Here is a 21,360-nt window from a genome sequence, read left to right as displayed (position 1 = left end):
TAGAACGGATCGTCCAGACACTTCGTTTGCTTTACTTCAAGTGCATCTCCAACACTCCAACATGTCCGAGTCACAGCTCAGAACCAACCAGACGGTGTCGATTTGGCCGCCATGGAGTTTTAGTGTTTGCAACATCCATCAAGAGATGATCCGAAACTTCATCTTGCATATTGCTTTAAGCAAAGATAGCATGGAACTTCTCGTCGAACTGATCCTTTAACTCGCGGAAGGCATTCAACACCTCCAACGACACCAACGAAGGTCGGTTCTTAGGCTGAATACCCTGAATCTCTGTGGTATCCTCGTCTTCGGAGAAGAAATCACTGTCGTCGCTCATACATTCGTCCCATTTCTCCAACACATCCTCGTCAGTCGTAGCCCGGGTAGTTCCAAGTGATTGTCGCATTCGAGAGACTTGATTATCAGTGCGCTTCGACGCGACCTTTTGACCAACAGACTGAACATCGAATATTTCCTCCTCTTCATCCTCGACCGAAAGAGATGACGAAGAGTCATCGCTGGCGAACATACTTTCTGAACATGAACTCTTCAGGTCGGGATCAAGATAAACTTGCAGAGAAACAATGATCGTAGCCAGGATCAGGGAGAAGTCATTCAGCAGAAACCACGTGTCAGAACGAGAGATGAAATTGGCGACCTCAAGAGGTTCCACACATCCGTGACAGAAGAAGTCATACAGATAAGCATTCAAAGGTGCCATACCCCCATCCGGATAAACATCAAGGTATGGTATGACACTCTCCTCGAGAAACACGCCCGACCGGACCGAATTACAGAGGTCTTTCATGCTCTTAAAATGATCGCCGTGGCCCGAGAGCCCAACAAAAGCTGAACGTGATTGATTCGCTTCCAGTACTCCCAGCAAGCGACTGAGTTGTTGGTGCCCACTGCCCCCAACTGGCACTTTGCTAAGCGGCAACTCACGCTCGGGTTCTTTCAGGTGCTGTTTGACGAATGTCTCCACATACGCTGTATATGTTTTGAGAATGCTCTGATTATGGGCTCGAATCGCCGATACGGCATTCGGTGGTAGCGGTGGCAGCATCACGACCGAGGGAGACTTCAACTCTTGTCTCCGGGTCAGAAGTTCCTTGTATCGATAGCCGAGAGACTTTCTTCCAAATAGATGGGCGAGCACAATCATCAACGTCCTCAGCTTCTTCTCGGTGTTCTTCCGGTGCTGCTTGCACAATTCCTCAAAGTAGCCTGCACGAAGAAGAGCATGGAATGCGAAGGCACTATTTTCAGTGTAGTACAGATGCGCAATGCTAGAAGCCAAGCGAATTGGCTCTCCGTGTCTCCCGATGAGATCCTGGCGTCGCAGATATTCAATGGAAAAGCGGAGGTGATGGAGTACCTTGTCCCTCGACTCGACACTTCCGAAGTTAATGCGTGGCTGAGACAGCAAAGAATTTATTGCCCGTGCTGCGTATGGCGACTCCTTGGAATTATGAAGAAGGATGAAGAGTCGAAGCACAAGACTGGTCGTGATAGGGAAATGGCCGTTCAGATCCGGAAGCCGTGAACTCATCAATTGATATGCCTTGTGACGGGGAATGCCATGGAAGATGACATTTCCGAGAAGATCAAATCCTCGGCGCCCTGCTCGACCAGCAGCCTGACGGAAATTGAGCGCGGTCAAGAAGACGCTGTCACCACAGAAGACCACGGTCGAACACGGCATGTTGATACCCAAAGCCAGCGTTCCAGTGGCTACAACAACACGCAAGAATCCTGCGCGGAATAGCCTCTCGACGCTGTGCAAATAGTCAGCTAGTATCCAATGCTCGTATCAAGAGGTCACATCTCATACCACTGGCGGTAACGACGATTCAATCCGGCATGGTGGACGCCTACTCCTCTCTTCAGAGCTTCGAGTAACAGAGGCTTAACCTTGCGCCCTTTCATCATTTCTATCTCCTCGAGAAGGTCTGTCCAGTCGAATTTATGAGTATCGGCAAACGAAAACTGCTCTAGAGGCCTGTCCGGGTCAAACCTCTTGAATGGACTATTATCTTCCTCCACATCCTTTGCGGTGCTCTCAGTTTCCTCCCGAGGTTGTTTAGGATTGCTCTTTTTCTTGCTTTTCTCATTGGTTTGAGCTTTCTTGGACGCAAGTTTCCTGTATTTCTCGTAGTCCGCCATCTTCTGCCTCCATGGTGCACTGCTCTTGTACTTGTCCTCAGCTTTGAGTAGATGCTCTAGAGTCGTGATCGCTATCTTTTCGCATGTCGTCCGTGCATAGTTGAAAAGCAGAGCAGGTAGGGCATTTTGGGAATGTAAATCCACGAGGAGTGGGAACACAGATGTGCATAGCTCATTCTTCATGCCTTGACGTTCGGGAACCACTAGATCACTCTGATTCTCCTCATTGCTTTCTGAAACCTGCAATCCTTGAGCAGGTGCGAAGATAGCCTCCAGGTCGCTTTGCACCATTTCAAAGGGAGAGTAACTGTCTTGCATCCATGTCGACAGAAGTTCCTTAAGCTGCGCCTCCCATTCATACACATCGCTCCGCCTAATGAACCGTGGAAGGGCAAGTTGTGGACTCAGAGATTCAGGCACAGGAAAATCGACTGATGAGTACTTTACCATACATCTCCAAAGTGTATAGCAGTCTCTCGGCTCAAGAGAAAGATCCTCCGGCATTTGCCGCTGCTTGCTGAGAAGGCTTGTGATTGGGTGAAGGGGGTGCAAGCCCCGAATAAATTTGGGCTCAAGGCGGCCCTTATGCTTCGATCGGGAGAGGCCTTCGAAGGGACGATCTGCCGGCATATAGAAATACTTCCGAAGGTCTGAGTAGCGCTGTGTATGCTGAATCAGTTTGAGAGTCACCCCCATGTTATTCTGAGTCGATTGAAGCCAATCAGCGAACTCTGATGGATTTCCCACGGTTGCGGAAAGAGCGATGATACGACACGGAGCAAGCAATAAGAGTTGCTCCCAAACTAGGCCATCCTCGGTATGACCTATCGAGTGAATCTCATCAAAGATGATGCATTTGACTCTAGGAGCCCATGTGATGGCGTTCGATGAGGACAAAAGCATCTTAAAGACTGCTGTCAGTTGAGAAATACTATAGAAGAGTGATAGCTGAGTTCGTTGCACTTACAATCTGGAGAAAGTGAGGCACGGTCACTAAGATCTGACACTTCAAGGGATCGTTTATGCGGACATCGCGAGTAGAGATAGCCCAAACTGTCTGCTCAGGGCCCGGGTACCTTTTCCGAAAACGTGCATGGATCTCTGCACCGATCTGATTCACCAGCGCCTTTGTCGGAGCTACATATACCAGGACTCCAGTGTCGTCTTCCTGCAGCACTTTCGACATAGCATAGAAGCTGATGAAAGTCTTTCCCGCACTGGTTGGAGCTACGACGAAGACACTATGGTTCTTGTCAAGCTCATCGAGGACATCCTTCTGCCATTTGTCCGGTTCGAAGCCCACACGGTCATCGGGTTTTGCGCCAGTCTGGCGATCCATAAATGGCCCACAATGGAGCAGTTGAAAGGCTTGAAAGTCAAGTGGCGCACCCAGCTGACGTGGTTTAATGCAACTGATATCGAAATGAAAACACAACTGCCGACTCGGAAGAGAGGACGATGGCGACGGTGTATCATGGATGCTGAGCTTACAGCATATGCCATGAAACATCGAATACATTTCATGAGACATGAAGTTGATTTTGTGCCGAAGGGTTCGAATTTGGTCCCACACATCCCTCGCTGAGGTGACAAGCTTATCCTCTTCCTGAGGCGAGGTCTCTTCCTGCCACAGAGCCACAAGAAGAGTCAATAGGTATAGGCGAACCTCGGGCTCGAGGAAAGCTCGCTTCCGGGTCTCCTGTCGGTCTAAGAAAACTTTGACGTCGTCCACCTGATGATGAAGGTCTAGCTTCTGTAATCCGAGGAGCTTACGTTGCCATGAATCTATCCATGATGACTCTTCTTTTTTGGCCCTTTCAACCTCCTGTTTCTCTATCAACTGCTTTGCTTTAGACGATAATTTAGCAGCTTTCGGTTGCTTTCTGGCGACTTTTGATGACACCATTACTTGTTGTTCGAGCACGTTGCCCTTGGCGTTGGTAAGGCTGGCTGCGTATTTGGTGAAGTCTCGGAATCTTTGCTGGTTCCGCCGCGCAGGATTGTTCCATTTGGTTGTTGGCTTTTGAGGAAATGTCCTGTGCTTGGAATCGAGCAAACGACGAGTATGCCAATGCGTCTTATCCTCGAAGCCTCGCTCGGGACATTCTTCCTGCGAGTTCTCGATGACTACGCGTACGCTGGCGAGATGTTGATCAAATGTTGGGTGCTCGAACGGCAACAAGGCATACTTGCTTTCTGTGTCTTCATCCTCTTCATTTGTTGCCCCGTCTCCATCCGTTTCGTCATCATGATCTTCTTCGTCTCCTTCTTCTTCCTCATCCTCCTCGTCCTCCTCATCGTCTTGGTCGTCTCCATATTCGTCATCGAAGGCTCGCTCTTTATGCTGCAATGTCGCCGTGTACGGAAAGTTCTGAGAGAAGAATACTTCCGGACCGCCTAGTTCTTCAATACGATTTAAGCAGGTCCAAATAGTATGCCAATCGTCACTGATGAGGCTGCTCAGGTGTGCTACTTTCTCCACCGAGTAATACGCAGCACAGGACCTAAAAAGCCTACCATTAAACAGGTCATGCAGATCTCCCCAGGATTTGTTTTTGTTTAAACCCTTCCATTCGTTCGTTTGAAGCATGGTCGTTGCTGCCCTGCTGAACTTTGTAACGAACTTGTTGTACAGCCCCTCATTTGGTATCTCGGGCCTTGCGGTTCTTCGTTGCTGCAGAGATAATCGTTTGAGGCAAGCCAGATGCAATAGCAGGATGGCTATTATCTGTTTGGATGCTTCATTTTGATTCTGGGCCAAGAGAACTGATGCGACTGCCACAGTCAAAGCCTCCCTACTTGTCATTGCCGAACTGACCTGATGGCCGTTTGCTTCTGCAATAGAACGCAGGACTTGGGTGCATATAGATAGGTGTGGTGGCATATGGGTCTTGCGCTCCGCTTCTAATTCAATGAACGTGCGCTTGGAGGAGCTCGCTTGAATGACTCTTGTCAAAATCTATACTCGTAGTACTCTGTCAGACAGCCTCCTCTCTTACACTAACAGGGAAAAGAAACAAACCTTGCTATCACGCCACTCGATCTCATTGATGATTGCCACATCCAGCCCAAGAGTCATCATGTTACAGATAACACGAAGTGTATCATCAATGAGCCGACGTCTGTTCTGCAGTGCTCCATTGTGGCACATGACGAAGTAGACACTATACGTTTGGACATACTGGTGGAATTCAGGAGATCTCATAGAGGGAAACCGGTGAACTTGAAGATCAGGGTACTGATCCTGAATATGCACCATAAGATGCTGATAGATGATCTCCCTCGCCAACTGGTACTTGGAGCGATTGATATTTGAGGCAGCTTGGGTAGAAATCCCTTGGTTCTCTGCGTCGTCAATCAGTAAATATTAGTGCGCGGTCCTCTAATCAGCTGGGGTGTACCGTCAAAAAAGACAATATGAAAATTGCATTTCGTCGACAAAAACTTAGAGAGTAGTCGCTCAACGTTGTAGACGCCCTGGAGGAGCTGGAACCCAGCTGAGAATTTGTAAGGAACACTGAACTTCAAGGTACGTGTCTTAGAGGACCTACCCTTGAAGTCAAGATTGGGATCATCAAGACACTGGAGCACGACGGAATCTCCCTCAAGACAAAACAGCTCTTGTCCTGCGTAGTCACTCACCAGATCGAGAACCTGGGAGCTAAGAGTGGCATACCAGTCTCGCAGGTCGTCCATCGTGGTTGTTGCATGAAGGCCAAGTGTGCGCAGAAGGCAGACAGCTGGAGAAAATAAGGGACAAAAATTTGGGGGATGAGGAAGAGGGTGGGTAGACAGGTGAAGTGAAGGAGGGGTGGTGGGTTGAGATTGTTTGCTTGCTGCAGGTGCAATAGGTTAGCAGCACAATTCGAGGATTATGGCACAGTTTCATTTTCGCAGAAAGTCCTGATAGAGTCTTTCCCATTGTGTTATATCTTTTTATTCTGTTCTTATTTACAGTGTACTTGCCTACAGCAGTCCATAATAGCATAGCATGCTAAATATTGAGGTAGGTGAGTAGCATCTTACAGAAAGGTCTTTGCACATTAATGACATAAGCAGACGTAAAGTAACATGAGAGGGTATAATTTCATTTTTGTGATCATGAGTCAATAACATAAGAAAATAAAGGATTAAATAAACATTTTTTACATTGTTACTTCCGCTTCAACGTGGCTCTTCTCTGCGTAAGACACAGAAGGACGAGAAGAAGGAGAAGAAGGAGAAGAAGGAGAAGAAGGAGAAGAAGGAGAAGAAGGAGAAGAGTGAGAAGGACAAAGGGAGATATGGTAGACAAGTCCGACAACATTCCGAGGCCTGTCATGCCAATTCTTGCTCCAGGAGATAAAGAAAAGAGCAATTCCCGTAGTCGTATGAGCATCAAGAAGCATATCATCATTCAACCAACATTGTATTGACTGGACGGATCGGGGCTTCAGCGAACTTCATCAGAATGTGGATGAGCATCATGAAAAGTAATTGAAGATCATCCCTCCCATCATTTAAATTGGGGGTATCGAGTGCCGTGGAAGCGAAGCCTCCAACAATCATCCCCGCGTTGCTAATCACTATACTCCATAGTTGAGAAAGTGAGAGAGTCTCGTCGCGGATAGGAAGATCGACTGTGAATTCAATGAGGCCAGGATAGTCTGGGGTAATTTCAGATGATCGGAGTTTATGTGCTTTTGGTGCTTCAAGCTCAATGACATTCGCAACCGTCGTTTTGAGTTTGAGCAGCTTAACAATAACACGGAGCCTCGTCTGAAGCATGTGTGACCTCCTTCGCAATATTACTGTTGTATCTGTAAGGTCTGGACTTGCCGAATCAAGCGCGTCGTCCAGGAGCTGCATTTGGACCTCTGTGCTGCATAGAGGTAACTGCTTCCGCGCTATGGCCACACTGTCGGGGACATCTAATGTTTTTTTCAGTCAGCGGCGGCTTATGACAATGATAGGTTGAAGCGTTTGGAGACTCACTATCCCATGCCGAAAGGTCAAGGGCATGCGGAGCGGAAGCTATCGAAAGAGTGGCCGGTTTCTCAGTCAGTGTTATGCAAGGCTGGGTAGCCATCTCCGACATGAGTATTGCGGAACGGGTAAGGACATCATGTCCATTTAGCAAGCCCCGGGATGTCCTTGTGTTATAAGTGCCAGGACGACCAAGTGCATGACTGCCTTGACTGCACGGCAGGAATGGCCGGTTGCCATAACTCTCAAGCTTGGCAGTAAGGATACCCATGCAGTCGCTTTGTAAGTTATTGTGAAGGACCAACAATGGCTTCGTCCTCTGGGAAACAGCGTAAGGAAAAATAATAGAGGTCGGATGAACGGCAGGAATGATGGTCTTTGTGCATGTTACGAGCTCTTTCCTTGACTCTTGCAAAAATAGCTCATGCTCAAAGACTTGTGAAGTCAAGTCCAACTCTCGACCAAGCTTCCAGGGTGGTGATAAAGATTTCCTAGGAATATATGCATGATCGGGATATGTTTCCTGATGCCAGGGGCGTGACTGGTTACTTCGCTGGCGAGCCTTGCCTGCGCAAAGGTGGCATTTTCGCTCAGCTCCATCGGAGGCTGTACAATGAGTGCAACTCTGCATGGTATGACCGCAGGTCCTGCACTTTGTCTGGCAAGACTTCTCAAGATTTCGAAATTGGTTCTTTCGAGGATTTTCATCAGTTGGACTTGGTCGTGCATTTGAGATGCGACTTCGTCCAGAACTATTCGATGAATGTGGTGCATTTCGGGCGGCAGACAATTGCTTGAAGCTGTCCAGACTATGATTCCTCTTGGTAGAGGTTGGTGAGCCTTCTTTTAGAGTCGAATTCAGGGTGCGGTGATAGTCTTGTAAGCTTGTTGGACTATGGACGGGTGATAGGTGCTCGGGGCCGTCTTTGTTCAGTACTGAGTTGGGACGAGTACGAGCATGAGCGTTGGTTACGAACGGGGGGCTTTGCTCGGCTTCGTCAATAGTATCAACAGCAAGACTGGCTTGTGTATTGTGTTGAGAAAGACTGGCAGCATGGAAACTGAATTGCTGGCCAATATTGTTGAAGTCATAGTCGCCTCCACCCATGTTGTCTCCTTCAACTGAAGACGACGGGGGGAAACCTGATCCATCATTACCGCTGGGGCCAAACCCCTGCTGGCCGCCAAAGTCTGTCCCGTCTCCGCCAGTGTTGCCGCTGCCTCGTCTGCTCTGGCTTGCACTGGTGTATGCAGAACTTCCGCCAGGTAGGCGGCAGTGCTTCACGATGCACTCGAAATATCTCTTCCATGTGTTCACTTGCTTTGGACAAAGTCCACAAGTTTTGGGAGGTGGGCATGGTCGGGCTAGGTTGTCGAGGCAGCCCTTATTCAGTAGAGTAAGGGCAAAAGAACCGTGTTTGACTTGCAAATGGCCACGGAACTTGTCCCTTCTAGGTGTACTGAAGGAACATGCAGGACAATAGTACTTGTGCTCCGCTTGATGAGTAAGACTCACATGCCGCCGGAAGGTTCCACGAGTTCCGTACACCTTCCGATTGCCTTGACTGCAGAGCTTGCAAAGGTACCTATCTCGCGGAGAAGGTATATTGGGAGCACCTAGGTCAAGTCTCTCCTGTATTGATGTGTCCAGCTTGCAGAAGGTAGCTTTAACGAAACTTCTCAGGTCGATCAGCTGAGAATAATCGAGTTCAGGCAAGGCTTGCAGTACTAATGAGTCCCACAATTGAAGATCGTTCCTAAGTTGATTTACCTTCGCAAGCGGACTGTGGACAGCGTCTTGCGGCTCTGACGGCAGTTGCACGGGCACTGCATCGAGAGATCCGATAGTTGGCCATTGGCCAGCCCAATCACCCTGTAACAGCGGAACTTCCGGTGGAACCAAGTTGCCGTCAGTCAAGTCAAGTGCCTCAAAGTTGTAGTTGGTTCCTGTCTCATGGCCGGATAACTGGGCTGGCGCCCCTGTACTGCCGATACTGGACGGAGACACCGGAGCGAAGAATGGATTTTGGCTATGAGTCTTGCCAAAGTGTTAGCCAGCTGTCTTAATATACCGACAAAATAAACTTGTAGGTGGTTGACTCACAAAAGACATGTCGAGGGTCGGGGCTGGAGCCAAATGGCCCTCCAGTGTCTGGACGGGAGGTGCAGCGTAACGGACGGCACGCCAAATGACACTGGAGCCGACGTATATATCGTCTTGCTCGTAATTGAAGTCATCAATAATATGGCCATTGTTCAGAGGATTCATGATAACGAATGTCTCAACAGTATTTCAATAGATTGACAAAAGACAGGATGCTAGGATGTCGACGAAATAGAAACAAAATAGTACAACGGCACACAAGAGATAGACGCAGAGTTTAGAAAAACAAGTTTCGGCTAAAGGGCCTGGCATACAGTTTGTAAAAAGCAACGGTCTTAACGATAGGCAAACATCACGTTGAGTAAAAAAGAGTGTCACTAAGCGCTTGGTAAAAGAGTAAGATGATGCCCGCAAGGACAGAATGTTTTACTTTGAAGACACTGGGGAAATGAACTACGGACGATGGCGAGAAAGAGAGAAATTTGGGAATGTCATCTTTAAGAGGGATCATCAAGTACTTGTCCTCCTTTACCTGGGTGAAGTAGGTACCCACGCGGCTGCTATGGGAAAGTTCGTAAGGTACAGCCTACTAGACCATGCCTGCCTGATCTCCATACACCTTAGCTTCAACACAGGTAGGGGGATGAATAAGCCCATAATAACTTATTGCTTGGACTCAGGTTTGCAAATTTTGTCAGAGAAAATTCGCTGAGCACCTTAGGCGGAGAACAGTGTGTTCGAAGGAGGTTGACACTTGACAGCGGAAGCTAGAGGTCACACTTCTCGATGAGGTCCACAGGATGAATTATCCTAATAGAATTGCTTGGTGGAGCTTGAGGTCAAGCGTCTGTCCGGTATATGTATCTCACTTGGCTCTGGGAGGATTGTATTCGAGTAATGCAGTGGATGGCTTCGCCTCACTCCCTGCAAGTACTGTACGGTATTTTACTAGCAAATGCGAACTAATACGCATCAAATTCAGACTATTTAGGCGATCTGGGGTACTCGCACTGCCAATGTCCGGCACACGGTACTTACTCGATTTATGGGCCAAGGGTCAACTGTAATGTCTTTATTTCCAGGAGTGCTTGAAATACAAGCAGAGCCTCAAACCTCAATCACCTCGTCATTCACATTTGTCTCTCTCTAGAATTTATTGCAACTCTTTGCGACATCCAGCAATGAATATCACAGCCAAAGAAGACTTCTACATTGCAGGTCAGAGAGCCCTCTAGATACATGCTTCTTAATCTGTTTACTGTTTCTGTCTTGCCATGGTGCAGTATGATATTTCTTCTTAGGCAAGTGTTGGTGTAACAACTATAATGACATACGGCTACAGGCTAAGTTAGGAGGACTGGGAATTGAGCATTATTCGGCATAGTGACAAAACCCGGCTTCGAGTGTGGCTGAGGATGCGCGGTGATAATAATCAATAATGGGAAGGATTGTGTCGAATAAATCTTTGCAACGGAAAAAATTATTGTCCAGCCTTAAGTGTAGATAACCATTGTTCAATGTGGTTCCTACCTAGATAGCAAACAAGACGGCAAGAATTCTTATTACAGGTAAGATTAGGTACGTTAGTGTCCCTGAAAAAATAAACGGACAAAAAGTACATAGGCTCAGCGTCAGCGAAGTCGTCACACTGTCAACCTAGGTTGGTCCGAAAACTTCTTGGCTCGTACCTTCCATAGCTACCTAAGTACGTACCTTACTCGCTAAGATTGTTCGCCTCTTGCCGAGTTATCTGACGAGTTGGAGTAAAGGGATTTAGAACTCAGCAACTGGATGGCTGATACCTTGTAATTTGCATACATCAGCTGCGCGACTTCCGAACACTAATCTTTTCTTGACCTACGTATCAAAGTAGGTAGCTACTGAGTACTTTGCAACCATAACTACCTTACTAGGTAGAAAGCCATCTGTATGCATTACACAAATAATGATTATGTACGTCTGATTGACTGTTGATATTCTTTTTTTCCCGTCACGTTGCTTCGCAGCCCTTCCTCAGTGGTTGTTTGAGGCTGGCTGAGTTCACCTCTGTCTTCAAAGTGAAGCGCAACCTTGGAATTGACATTGCGGAGGTGATAGAAGTGGAGACATCGATGGTGGATCATGGTGGATCATGGAACTCTGGGCCCGCCCGCCATTAAGGGAACCAAGACAATCTAGATTCCACCCGTAGATATATACACATGTCATGATATCAAACTAGTCCAAACGTCCCCCGAGCAGAGATATCACGGAATTGAACTGAATAAATGTATCTGATCTACTGGAGCCTCGACTCTCGAAGCTGTAATTCGATAACAAGGAGTCAAGTGGCACTTCCAATTGTGGACTACGGTGTAATCACCCCGATCATCTGGACAGTACAGCTGGCGAACGGACCCGCAAATATTCTGAGGTCTAGAATGGACGGTAGACAGATTCAACGATTTCTTTGTTGTCCATCATCGTCGAATGAATCCACCTATGACACGCCACATTCTCCATATTGTGTCGCACTAGCCACTCGTCAGCCACACGAAGATGGCGCAGCACTATCATGGCTTTTTTGAGGCTCACTCCTCGCTCCTCAGGCAAAGCCACCTCTCATTGTAGCATTGCATCATAAAAGCGCTTTGAGGAGAAAATCAATTTTGTTGAGCGATGCCTCTTTCGTAAGAGATTGCTAAATTTCGATTTCAACCCGGCTGGTAAATCGTCTAAATCGCTCACCGGTCAAGCCTACGAAGGATCTCCTAGGCATATGCTCTCTCTGCTGAGAATACCTTGGCAGCAGGCCAGGCGCCTCCAAGGCTCCCCGACGGAGCTAAGAGACAGATAGTGAAACTTGGCAAATTCTCACACCCCGTCATCTATCAACAACTCATCGTCGCTACGGGTATAGCAGACTCAAATATCCGCGACAGATTCTATCACGTAAATGGTTTGTCTCGCGGTGAGCATTGAAAGCTGAAGCATCTGTGCCACCAAAACACTGCTGGTTTTGCTGCCTAATGCTCAAACAATTAGTAATGTAATGACTTACAAGCGCAGTTGGCGCAGTTGCCATAATGTTGCTGAGAAGAACTACTGAAGTGAAGATTCTCCAGATCATTATTATTATTACTACGGAGTACTATTAGATTTTCGGTCGGTGGCGGAGAAAAGAAATCATGATATGCGGGGAGCGTTAAACATCATCTAGAACATGTTGTGCAGATCTCGGGACGTTTCGACTTCCCCTACCTCTCTACTGGCGCTGAAATTGTGGTTCGAACTGGAGGGTCCAGAATCAAGGGGATCAACCCCGAACCAAGGCCACGTTCGCTTATCAGTCTACGTACTCTCAAGGTTGGGACAATGGACTGGATGATTATGGGTTTGAACGTCTTTGCTTTTTTTCCTCTGTCTTTGGTGGTTTATCACCGCCTTTGCGCCATTTCATTATCATAAAAGAATTGTTCAATTGGCTTAAAGTGAAACAAGATCTTCCATACACAGAAAAGCTACTCGAAAATTAGAGAAACAGCAACGAACTACTCTGTACCTATCTTTAAGTTGATCTAAGGATGAATGGGACCAGAATTCAAATAACAGTTTCTGAGCAATATCTTGGATTTAGAAAATAAATAAATAAAAATAAGAAAATAACAGAACCCATCATTAAGGTAGACTGTGGGCCAAGTGCCAACCTAAATCCACGGTCCCACATCTCTGTTCTTCTCCATCTTCCCCGGGGGCTCTCTCGTTACTGATGGTCGAAAGCGAGTTTTCAAGGATTCTCGAAATCATAGAATTTCGCCTCACGAGAAAAGGAAAATTATATCTGTATGAGAGAAAGCAGCAAAAGAAATTAGTCACTAAAAGGATAATCTAACCGAAAAGCGGACTACAGATGTGACCCCAGCATTGCGCTTTCCGAAGAAAAGGGATTCTGTACACCAACGATACGTCCAAACCCGGTGCTCTGGATAGTTATTTACTTAGACTTTCCTTTGAGTCGAGCTGCCCAAGGCCTTTTTGGGCGTGAGACAACCTCGCTAGGGGCGGTGCAAGGCTGGATGGACACCAGAACCAAGAGACGCAAAAGATGGACTACAGATTTCGGGACCACCTGCAGAACTGGATAGACGTCTGACTAGGTTGAGAGCAAAAGATAGATTGCGGTGTGCATTTCTGGGTGAGACAAGGTACCGTGTTGTAAATTATCACTGTCGGATAGCTATCCTTAGTTTCGTGATCTATGCAGCCTGACCTGAGTCTAACCAGGTCTAAATGGTCAAGGTGCACAAAATAAGCTAGCTTGGGATAGGTATTTTGGTGAAGTATAGTTCTTAGAGGAACTGATACCAATCAAAGTATCTTTTGGGAACTTGGAGTATAAGACACGACAGCAACTAGGGACTGATAAAAATATCTAAAATGCTTTTGGTCTCTGTCAGCCAAATACAAAGCAGTCTAATTGAACAAACAGGAGACCTAACAGATACAGTATAAAGGGATAACTGAAGGTGAGTATACAAAAAAAAAATCGGAAAGCTAGATCAAAATGACAGCTTTTGATTTCGCTTTTGTTGCATCGCGACTGGCGACCAAGGGTCTGCTTTTGGAGACTGATCCAGCATAGCTTGCAGCATTAAAGGAACTTTATTATTGCTCTGATTTTGCAAAGATGACGAAGGATTTTTGGCCCCAGGAGACCGAAGAACGTCTTGAGGAGCTGTGGTGATATCGTACCGGTGTGTCCAGGAGCCGATATGGAGAAGGTCCATTTGTTGCTGAGTGGCGTAAGACATTTGGTTTCTTGAAGAAACCCCAGTTAGCCTGAGAAGGCTGAAAGGAAAAAGTCCTCGAACTGAGAGGTAGAGTTTGAAAAGAACTGGGTCTGACTACCTTGGATTGGTCAACGTCGGGATAATCATACACGATAGAGTCGTGACAGGAATCAGGTAGGGTTAGGCTGCAGCAGGAGTATAAGAGAATTCAATACCGGTGAGCTCTTTCTTGGTAAAGACTCTGTATCGCAGCGAAGTGTCCTGTTAGAGTGCTATAGCTCCCTCTGCATGGAGGGAGGTGACCTTCTTATAGAAAGCATCGCATCGCTAGGGATAACGTTGAAGAGAAGGTCAGATGAAAAGACAAAATACAGAAACCTTCCCTTTCACCTTTTTAGACTTAAGAATGATACAGCACAGAATAGGTGCAACAGTGACATCTCGAGGGCAATAGTGGCCCGGAACAAGGCAACAGCTCCAAATGTGAACAAAACTATGTGTTGACGACACGGATAGCTTTCCTCTGGTGCAACAATTCCATGCTTGACTCGCCGTTTCACCTTGCTCACATTACCTTCTGGCCGGATGTACTGCAAAAAAAAACTACCTACTGGCCTGGCAATTACCCGTTTGGGAGATGATCAGAGTAATGGGTAATCGATCCTTGGGGCAGGCAGATGCTCGGATCATCATTTGCCAATTGATAATGATAAGCTGCAAGCTTCAGTACTGGCTTGGCCTGGTCATACTCACCTTGGTCTCCTGCATATTCTCAAAGCCAGCGAGCAGCAACAAGTCCTTTGGGTGTTCATGTGCACTTGGATGTCACTGCGTCCTGGTCCCCTCGCTGCGCCTCCCTTGTTGAGATCATGCTAATTTTTCTATTTCTCATCCAGGTCACCTTCTGGAAGCATGAAACGGTCTTCCACCTTCTCGGATCCATGACTCGCTGTGTGCCTGACCGCTGGTCCCTGGCAGGATCTGTCAGCCTTGTCCTCGCCGAGTACTTAGGCAACCGACCACAGACACGAATGATCTGGTGGACTCGTAAATTAAACAGAAGGTTTGAACAATTATCGCTTGCAAAGGCAAACTCGATATCTTGGCCCAGGTATGGATCACTTCTGGTACTTGGTCACGTTGCCCGTTGATTTCACAAAGATAGTTATGTTAGTCAACTAAGATGTTGTAATACAAAGGTGGTAACGTACCTAGTTGGATCATCAACATCATTTTTTATAGGCTTTCTTACTGCATCCAATTTAAAGTATGTGTACGTAATGGATTGCACGTCCACCAGGGAGTTTAAAGCTCTATGGAGAGGGGTACCTGGATATATATTTCTTTTTCGGCAGACATCCACAAGATACCTATCTAATAAGCAGGCGCACCGGAGGATGATATAGCGATAACTGAAATATGAGTACACAGACACTCACCGGTCAGTCAGAGGAAACGAGAGCAAGATTTTCCGATGCGGCTGCTACTGTGAACTTCACTGGTAGTAGTACTCCGTACCTACATTAGATATGTCGAGTAACACAGCTTCAAGGAGCTACCGACTACAGCATGATAATATTTATTCTCCTCAATCGAGCTTTATTTTTAGAAGACACTTCTCTATAGCTGATCCGACCCCGGTCCAACCCACCATATAGTTACAACGAAGTGATTTCTCAGCCTTGTATTAGATCAAATGTGAGAGAAGAGTGAAGACGCCAAGCCAAGCAGCAACTATCCAAGAATCGCGCCATATACATGCAGTTGACCCTTCTAGTCAATAATAATAACACCAGTGAAAAAGGGGGGTTAGATATAGTACAAGTTTTACGCTCAAAGGCAATCTTGTCCGCGCTCCGAATTAGAAAGGACAACCTGGGTAGTCTATGAAGTCGTTCCGAAAACGCGCAGAATCACCTCGTACCTAAAGTGATGATATCAGAAGCTGGTCATCTGTACAAGCAGGGACAAAAGATACTCACATTCCGAACATGATGGCGGCTGACGGAACCACACGCAGCAAATGCGGTGTGAGACCGCCATACAATCCGAGCATACCCTCCTCCTTCCACACAGTCTTAAAGCACTGTACAAGACCGGTGTATTTCATCTGAACTTTGCCATCCCCCACAGATACAGTGGGGGCTTGCCTCAGCCTCGTTCGGACAACTTCGTGGGGGTACGTGGCGGCCGCAGCAATCAGTTTCGCCATGCCCGCGGAGCAGATTCGACCACCCCACAACTCCACATCGTCCCAGACATTGTAGATGTGATTGGGATCAGCACGCTTGGCTGCTTCCCTGCGCGCTAAGTACATCTTCATCTGTTCGTACATCACCCATTGCAGCGTTGACTCGGTCACACCGAGGTATGATGCGGAAAGTCCCTTGTACAAGCCTCGAATGCCCTCGTGGCGCACCGTCTGTTTGATACAGTCCCAGCTGTTCTTATACTGACGGCCCTTGCCGTTCTCGGCGTTAGACTTGTCTAGTTGTAAGCGTGTCTTCACCAGCCAGATTGGGTTGGTGGCCGTTCCTGTGGCAATTCCGGCTACGGCGGCCGCCGTCAGGTGGATTCCGACGGGCGTCTCCTTGGAATCGTGGTATTGAAAGTAGTCGCTAAGTATCCGCTTTCCGTTTCCATATACGTAGAAGTTAATGGCACGCGCCGGAACAACGCCAATGAGATTGGGCCCAAGGCCCTTGAACAGTGCGCGCCAGCCCTCATGGACATGTATCGAGCGCAAGATCTGGAAGGTTTCGCTAAAGTGCATCATAGCGGTCCGTGGAAGTGAAGCAAGTGAATTAGATGGTGGCAATGGGTGAGCGGCACGAAGAGACTTGAGCTGGGCTTGGTAGAAGTCGGACTGTAACCGGGTTTTCAGGACATCAAGAGGAGAGGTAAGAGTCGCGGCGGTCATTCCGCCAATTCTGTGAATCTATCGCATTAGCTTCGAGATCCATCTCAACCACCATAAAACTATAATTTCTTCTTACCCGCCAGCGACAAAATGGGCGAAAGGCTTCGCTTGGCTCTTTTTGTCAACATCTTGTGTGATCGGCTGCGTCCCTTGAGGTAGAATTTCGCCAGTCTCCCTTGACTGAAGCATTAGATCTTGACCAAGAGTCGCTGCAGACTCTCTTGCTTCCAGATGCGCCTGCGCAGAGCTGGGATGAGAAGTGACTGATAGAGGCATCAACAAGGCCTGGGGTATTATCGGGACGGAGAATACGGCAAAGATCGGTCTGACACGGAAAGCAGTAGCATTTAGGCAGTGATTGCCATGGAGAGGGAATACTCTCAGAAGTAATGTACAAAGTGATGCTGATAATTCCAAACCGAATTAAATAAGGAGGCGTAACTGGCGACGAGGATGATTACGTTCGAGTTCAATTTTTTTTTTTTTTTGGCGACAGCTTATTTTTGCCCGGGCGGAACCTCTGGGCGGAACTCTCTGCCACTGCCGATTGGCAATCTCTTCCGTCGCCGCTTTAACGGCTAATGCAGGAACATCTACTGGATTATTTCATTCACAAAGAATGAGGTCTCATAGCGTCATTCTTTGACTGCTCCAATGTATGTACCTAAGCTCTAGTGGTCCCATGCATAATCCCACTCTGATTCAGCGCTCGGTGGCGCTGGTAGAGGTGCCGCTCCAGGTCGATGCTACCTCGTTGCAGTCGGCATGACAATTGCTTACGCCTACCGAATGGAGAATCTCTAGTGAAATGACATGATCTTGCGATCTACCCGAGCAATTGATTGAGTGTTACCCCTAGAAATAGCAATATCGCAGGAGTTATTGGGGCGCGAAAGTTGTCTGGCAGATTGACCAATAGGTGCCTATCAGAGACCCGTTCGAGCCAGAATATCCAAATCGTACTGATTCTTCAAAGGGGGAATCGAAAGGTTTGTCTTTTTTTCTTTCATTGAGGGGAATCTATGCACAGGCTTGAGATGTGCCAGAACATCTGAGAACCCTAATTTTTTATCGCTTCGTCTCAATGCAAAGTCCACCCATAGACGGAAAAACCCAGAAACACCAAACAACCGCATCGGCCATATCCATTCGTTTAGATGTGGGTGTCGTAAGGGATGGGGGTGATGGTCTCAGCGGCAACACCCTCGACAACGTGGCCCTCACGGGGCATGGCAGGCTGTCTCTTCAGGTGGAGGTGGATGCCCTGCTCCTTGGCCTGGCGCTTCTTGGCGGCGTTCTCCTTGACACGCTTGATGAAGTCCTCACGGGAACGAGAGTGCTTGACGTGCTCGATGCGGACGTTGATGCGCTTCTCCATGTAGCGGTTGCCGACAACCTTGTAGATGATGACACCGACGGAAGACTTGGTCACGTTGTAGACGACACCGGTCTTACCGTTGTAGACCTTGTAGGGCATACTGTTCCAAATTTTCAGCAAAGCAAATCCTCAAATTTTCCACCACAATCACGCATAATCCGCGCCTTCCGGACTCCTCGTAATTGCAGCGGGCGGAAATTGTACTGACCCCTTCTGAACGGCACCGTTGACCTTGATATCCACAATGTCGCCAACCCTATGAAAACAACAATCAGATCCTGCTCGCACATCTCTCCAGTATCATGTCCGGATTTCTGGTTCGTACCGGTAGGTCTTAAGGTAGGTCGACAGACGGATCATGCCGTGCTCCTTGAAGCCGCGGCTGAAGGCATACTACAACCATCGTCAGCGTTCCGTTTCAGTCCGCGCAAAAAAGCGTCGATATGAATCCATCGCATGAACGTACGCGAGTGCCCGATCTCAAACCGTGGGAGTGACCCATTTTTGCGGTGTAGGTGGTGCTGGTGTTGAAAAATTGTCGACAACGAAGAAATGCCTCCTTCTGCCGCACTTGGTGATGGTGTCAAACGTCCTCGGGTGCATTGGTGCGCCGCCAGGGCTAGCCCTAACCCTAACCTCAACACGGTTAGTCTCCACTCTTTCTCCTCGCTTGTTTCCTCCCCAAAGAGCATCCTCAACTTCTGAACTTTGCGATCTTCGTGAAGTTTGGTGTGCTCGACAACATCACGACAACGCGCAATCAGCAGCCATGGCCCCCGTCCCGTGAGTATATGCCTTGTGTTAAATGCGAAATGAAGTCGCATCATTCTAATTACCGATTCTGCATTACAGTCGCGTTTACTCCAAGACCTACAAGGTCCCTCGTCGTCGTAAGTATTTCTAATATATCCAAAAATGGAAAATTAATCAAAGTCCGAATAAACGCTAATTGATGTTCAGCTTTCGAGTCGGCTCGTCTGTTAGTACTCTCCGGCCACTGATCAGAAGCGTGCTTCTGTTTAAGTCGTGTGTTCCATGCCTAACCTTTGGTCACTAGTGACTCGGAACTGAAGATTGTCGGCGAGTACGGCCTGCGCAACAAGCGTGAGGTGTGGCGTGTCCAGCTCACCCTCTCCAAGATCCGTCGTGCTGCTCGGTATGCGCTTTCTCAGCCCCACGACAATTGAGAGCAGTGACTAACATATTCCGGTCTAGTGAGCTTCTCACCCTCGACGAGAAGGATCCCAAGCGTCTTTTCGAAGGTAACGCTTTGATTCGTCGTCTGGTCCGCATTGGTGTGCTCGATGAGTCCCGCATGAAGCTCGATTACGTCCTGGCCCTCCGTGTCGAGGACTTCCTTGAGCGTCGTCTGCAGACCTGTGTCTACAAGCTCGGACTTGCCAAGTCTATCCACCACGCTCGTGTCCTGATCAAGCAGCGTCACATCCGGTATGGTTCACCATGCGATAGCGCTAAGGAAATGATGCTAACCTTTTAACCAACAGTGTCGGCAAGCAGATCGTCAACGTGCCTTCCTACATGGTTCGCCTTGACTCCCAGAAGCACATCGACTTCGCTCTCACCTCCCCCTACGGTGGCGGCCGCCCTGGCCGTGTCCAGCGCAAGAAGGCCGCTGCCGCTGCTGGCGGTGACGGTGAGGAGGCTGAGGAGGACGAGGAGTAAATGTCTTAACAAAAAATCAGGAGTACGGACGGGTCTCGTTTTGGAAATCAAAAACATGAGGGGTTCCATGGTGTCTGCAGCATAGCGTATCATGTTGTATGATCATGCACGTCAATGAATTAGATAGCCTACGGGCTTCATTTCGAGACCCAACTTGTACCATTGTGCTGTAAATCTAGAATACCACCGCTTTCGCCTATATATACACATCCGAATTATGAAATCGCGACGCCCCCATAATACAAATCCAGTCATCAATCATCCGGCCTTCTGTTTTATCCCTCAACACCCACCAAACTTTTCAGTGTTTCCTCTGCGCTCCTGTACCACCTGCCCAACTCTTCGAGGCCGTCACTCTTGCCTTCCTGTTTCATTCTCTGTGCCTCCCGTGCTTGTGCGGTTGCTTCGCTCCTGCGTCTTTCTAGTACACTCAATTCTCTTTCCATTGCTTCGGCTTCTCTTGTCTTGCGTGGCAGAGCATTCTGTACTGCCGCAAGTTGCCGGTTTAATGCTGCAAGTTCCGCCTCGCGCTCAGCCAAAAGAGACAGCGTCACTGGCAGTGGAAGGTTCTGGGAAGATGTCGTGCCCATCGTGGCGACCTGTTTCGCACGCAGTCCGGCAATCGTGGATTCAAGGTTCTCTATCGATTCTGGGAGTGTTGAAAGTTGTGTCATCTGTAGTTGCACTTTTTTGTATCCTGTAGCAAATAATACTTAGCGCCGCTTTGTGCCGTAGTGGGCAAAAGGCACTCACGACTCGCCAGATCCCGACCCATCTTCTCCATATCTTCAATCATGATCCTAACTTCTTCCTTGCGCGACTTGAGCTCAGCTTTCACCTCTGCTAACTGCCCTTCCAACTCTACGTTTTCATTGTGTCCGACGACCAGGGGAGGATCGCCCACGATTGCTCGCAGGAATTTTTCTTTTGTTACTTGCTCAACATAGGAAAAGCGCAATTTCGCGAAGAGTTCCTTCTCATACAAGTCAGAGAGAATATATAATGAGGATATAGTATATGCAGTGGTGAAGTCCACTTATCTCTATCCGTACCTTGTAGTGTGTCAAATCTGCTTCCAGGGAAGCAGGTGTGGGGTTATCGATGGCCGAAACGTCAGAGGTACGCTTTGACGGCGATGAATCGGTTTTCTCGGCATCTGAAGAAGAGATAGGTTCGCTTATGCGTATGATGGCCAGACGAGTCTTCAGGTCGCCATTCTCTTGCTCCAATTGTCGGAGCTGTTCGAGTGTTTCAGCGGGGCTCTGGTCGGTCATTCTAAAGGCGGTCTCTGCTAAATGAGGTACGTATGGCAGCGATATGCGTGAGTCCTATGTTTAAGCCCTGAGCTGGAATATCAAAGACTTCTTTGCCTGAG

At 47.9% G+C, this 21,360-nt stretch overlaps 6 protein-coding genes across 6 annotated transcripts, besides 2 other annotated features; 1 reads left to right on the top strand and 5 right to left on the bottom strand.

The window, feature by feature from the left end:
• Positions 1-175: 175 nt before the first annotated feature.
• NFIA_070330 (putative DEAD/DEAH box helicase) lies at positions 176-5,862 on the bottom strand (the record flags this gene model as incomplete). Its single annotated transcript, XM_001263758.1, has 6 exons — positions 176-1,778; positions 1,835-3,069; positions 3,134-5,125; positions 5,189-5,511; positions 5,568-5,663; positions 5,718-5,862. The coding sequence occupies 6 exons, from the start codon at positions 5,860-5,862 to the stop codon at positions 176-178; spliced, it is 5,394 nt and encodes a 1,797-aa protein (XP_001263759.1).
• Positions 5,863-6,368: 506 nt separating this feature from the next.
• Positions 6,369-6,428: a microsatellite.
• Positions 6,370-6,428: a microsatellite.
• Positions 6,429-6,558: 130 nt separating this feature from the next.
• NFIA_070320 (putative C2H2 zinc finger domain protein) lies at positions 6,559-9,400 on the bottom strand (the record flags this gene model as incomplete). Its single annotated transcript, XM_001263757.1, has 3 exons — positions 6,559-7,076; positions 7,141-9,169; positions 9,236-9,400. 3 exons carry the CDS (start codon positions 9,398-9,400, stop codon positions 6,559-6,561), a joined length of 2,712 nt encoding a protein of 903 aa, XP_001263758.1.
• Positions 9,401-15,888: 6,488 nt separating this feature from the next.
• Positions 15,889-17,200, bottom strand: NFIA_070310 (putative mitochondrial carrier protein (Rim2); the record flags this gene model as incomplete). Its single annotated transcript, XM_001263756.1, has 3 exons — positions 15,889-15,928; positions 15,987-16,934; positions 17,001-17,200. 3 exons carry the CDS (start codon positions 17,198-17,200, stop codon positions 15,889-15,891), a joined length of 1,188 nt encoding a protein of 395 aa, XP_001263757.1.
• An 877-nt stretch (positions 17,201-18,077) lies between these two features.
• On the bottom strand, positions 18,078-18,804 carry NFIA_070300 (60S ribosomal protein eL21; the record flags this gene model as incomplete). The annotated part of the gene is made up of 4 exons (XM_001263755.1): positions 18,078-18,402; positions 18,511-18,558; positions 18,628-18,695; positions 18,769-18,804. 4 exons carry the CDS (start codon positions 18,802-18,804, stop codon positions 18,078-18,080), a joined length of 477 nt encoding a protein of 158 aa, XP_001263756.1.
• A 267-nt stretch (positions 18,805-19,071) lies between these two features.
• NFIA_070290 (40S ribosomal protein uS4) lies at positions 19,072-19,985 on the top strand (the record flags this gene model as incomplete). Its single annotated transcript, XM_001263754.1, has 6 exons — positions 19,072-19,085; positions 19,155-19,192; positions 19,263-19,281; positions 19,360-19,458; positions 19,518-19,751; positions 19,808-19,985. 6 exons carry the CDS (start codon positions 19,072-19,074, stop codon positions 19,983-19,985), a joined length of 582 nt encoding a protein of 193 aa, XP_001263755.1.
• Positions 19,986-20,260: 275 nt separating this feature from the next.
• NFIA_070280 (uncharacterized protein) lies at positions 20,261-21,259 on the bottom strand (the record flags this gene model as incomplete). The annotated part of the gene is made up of 3 exons (XM_001263753.1): positions 20,261-20,682; positions 20,739-20,958; positions 21,038-21,259. 3 exons carry the CDS (start codon positions 21,257-21,259, stop codon positions 20,261-20,263), a joined length of 864 nt encoding a protein of 287 aa, XP_001263754.1.
• Between the last annotated feature and the right edge of the window lie 101 nt (positions 21,260-21,360).

Source organism: Aspergillus fischeri, genomic scaffold (assembly GCF_000149645.3).
Source record: "Aspergillus fischeri NRRL 181 1099437636252 genomic scaffold, whole genome shotgun sequence".
Lineage (NCBI taxonomy): Eukaryota > Fungi > Ascomycota > Eurotiomycetes > Eurotiales > Aspergillaceae > Aspergillus > Aspergillus fischeri.
This window is presented reverse-complemented; position numbering and strand designations above follow the sequence as displayed.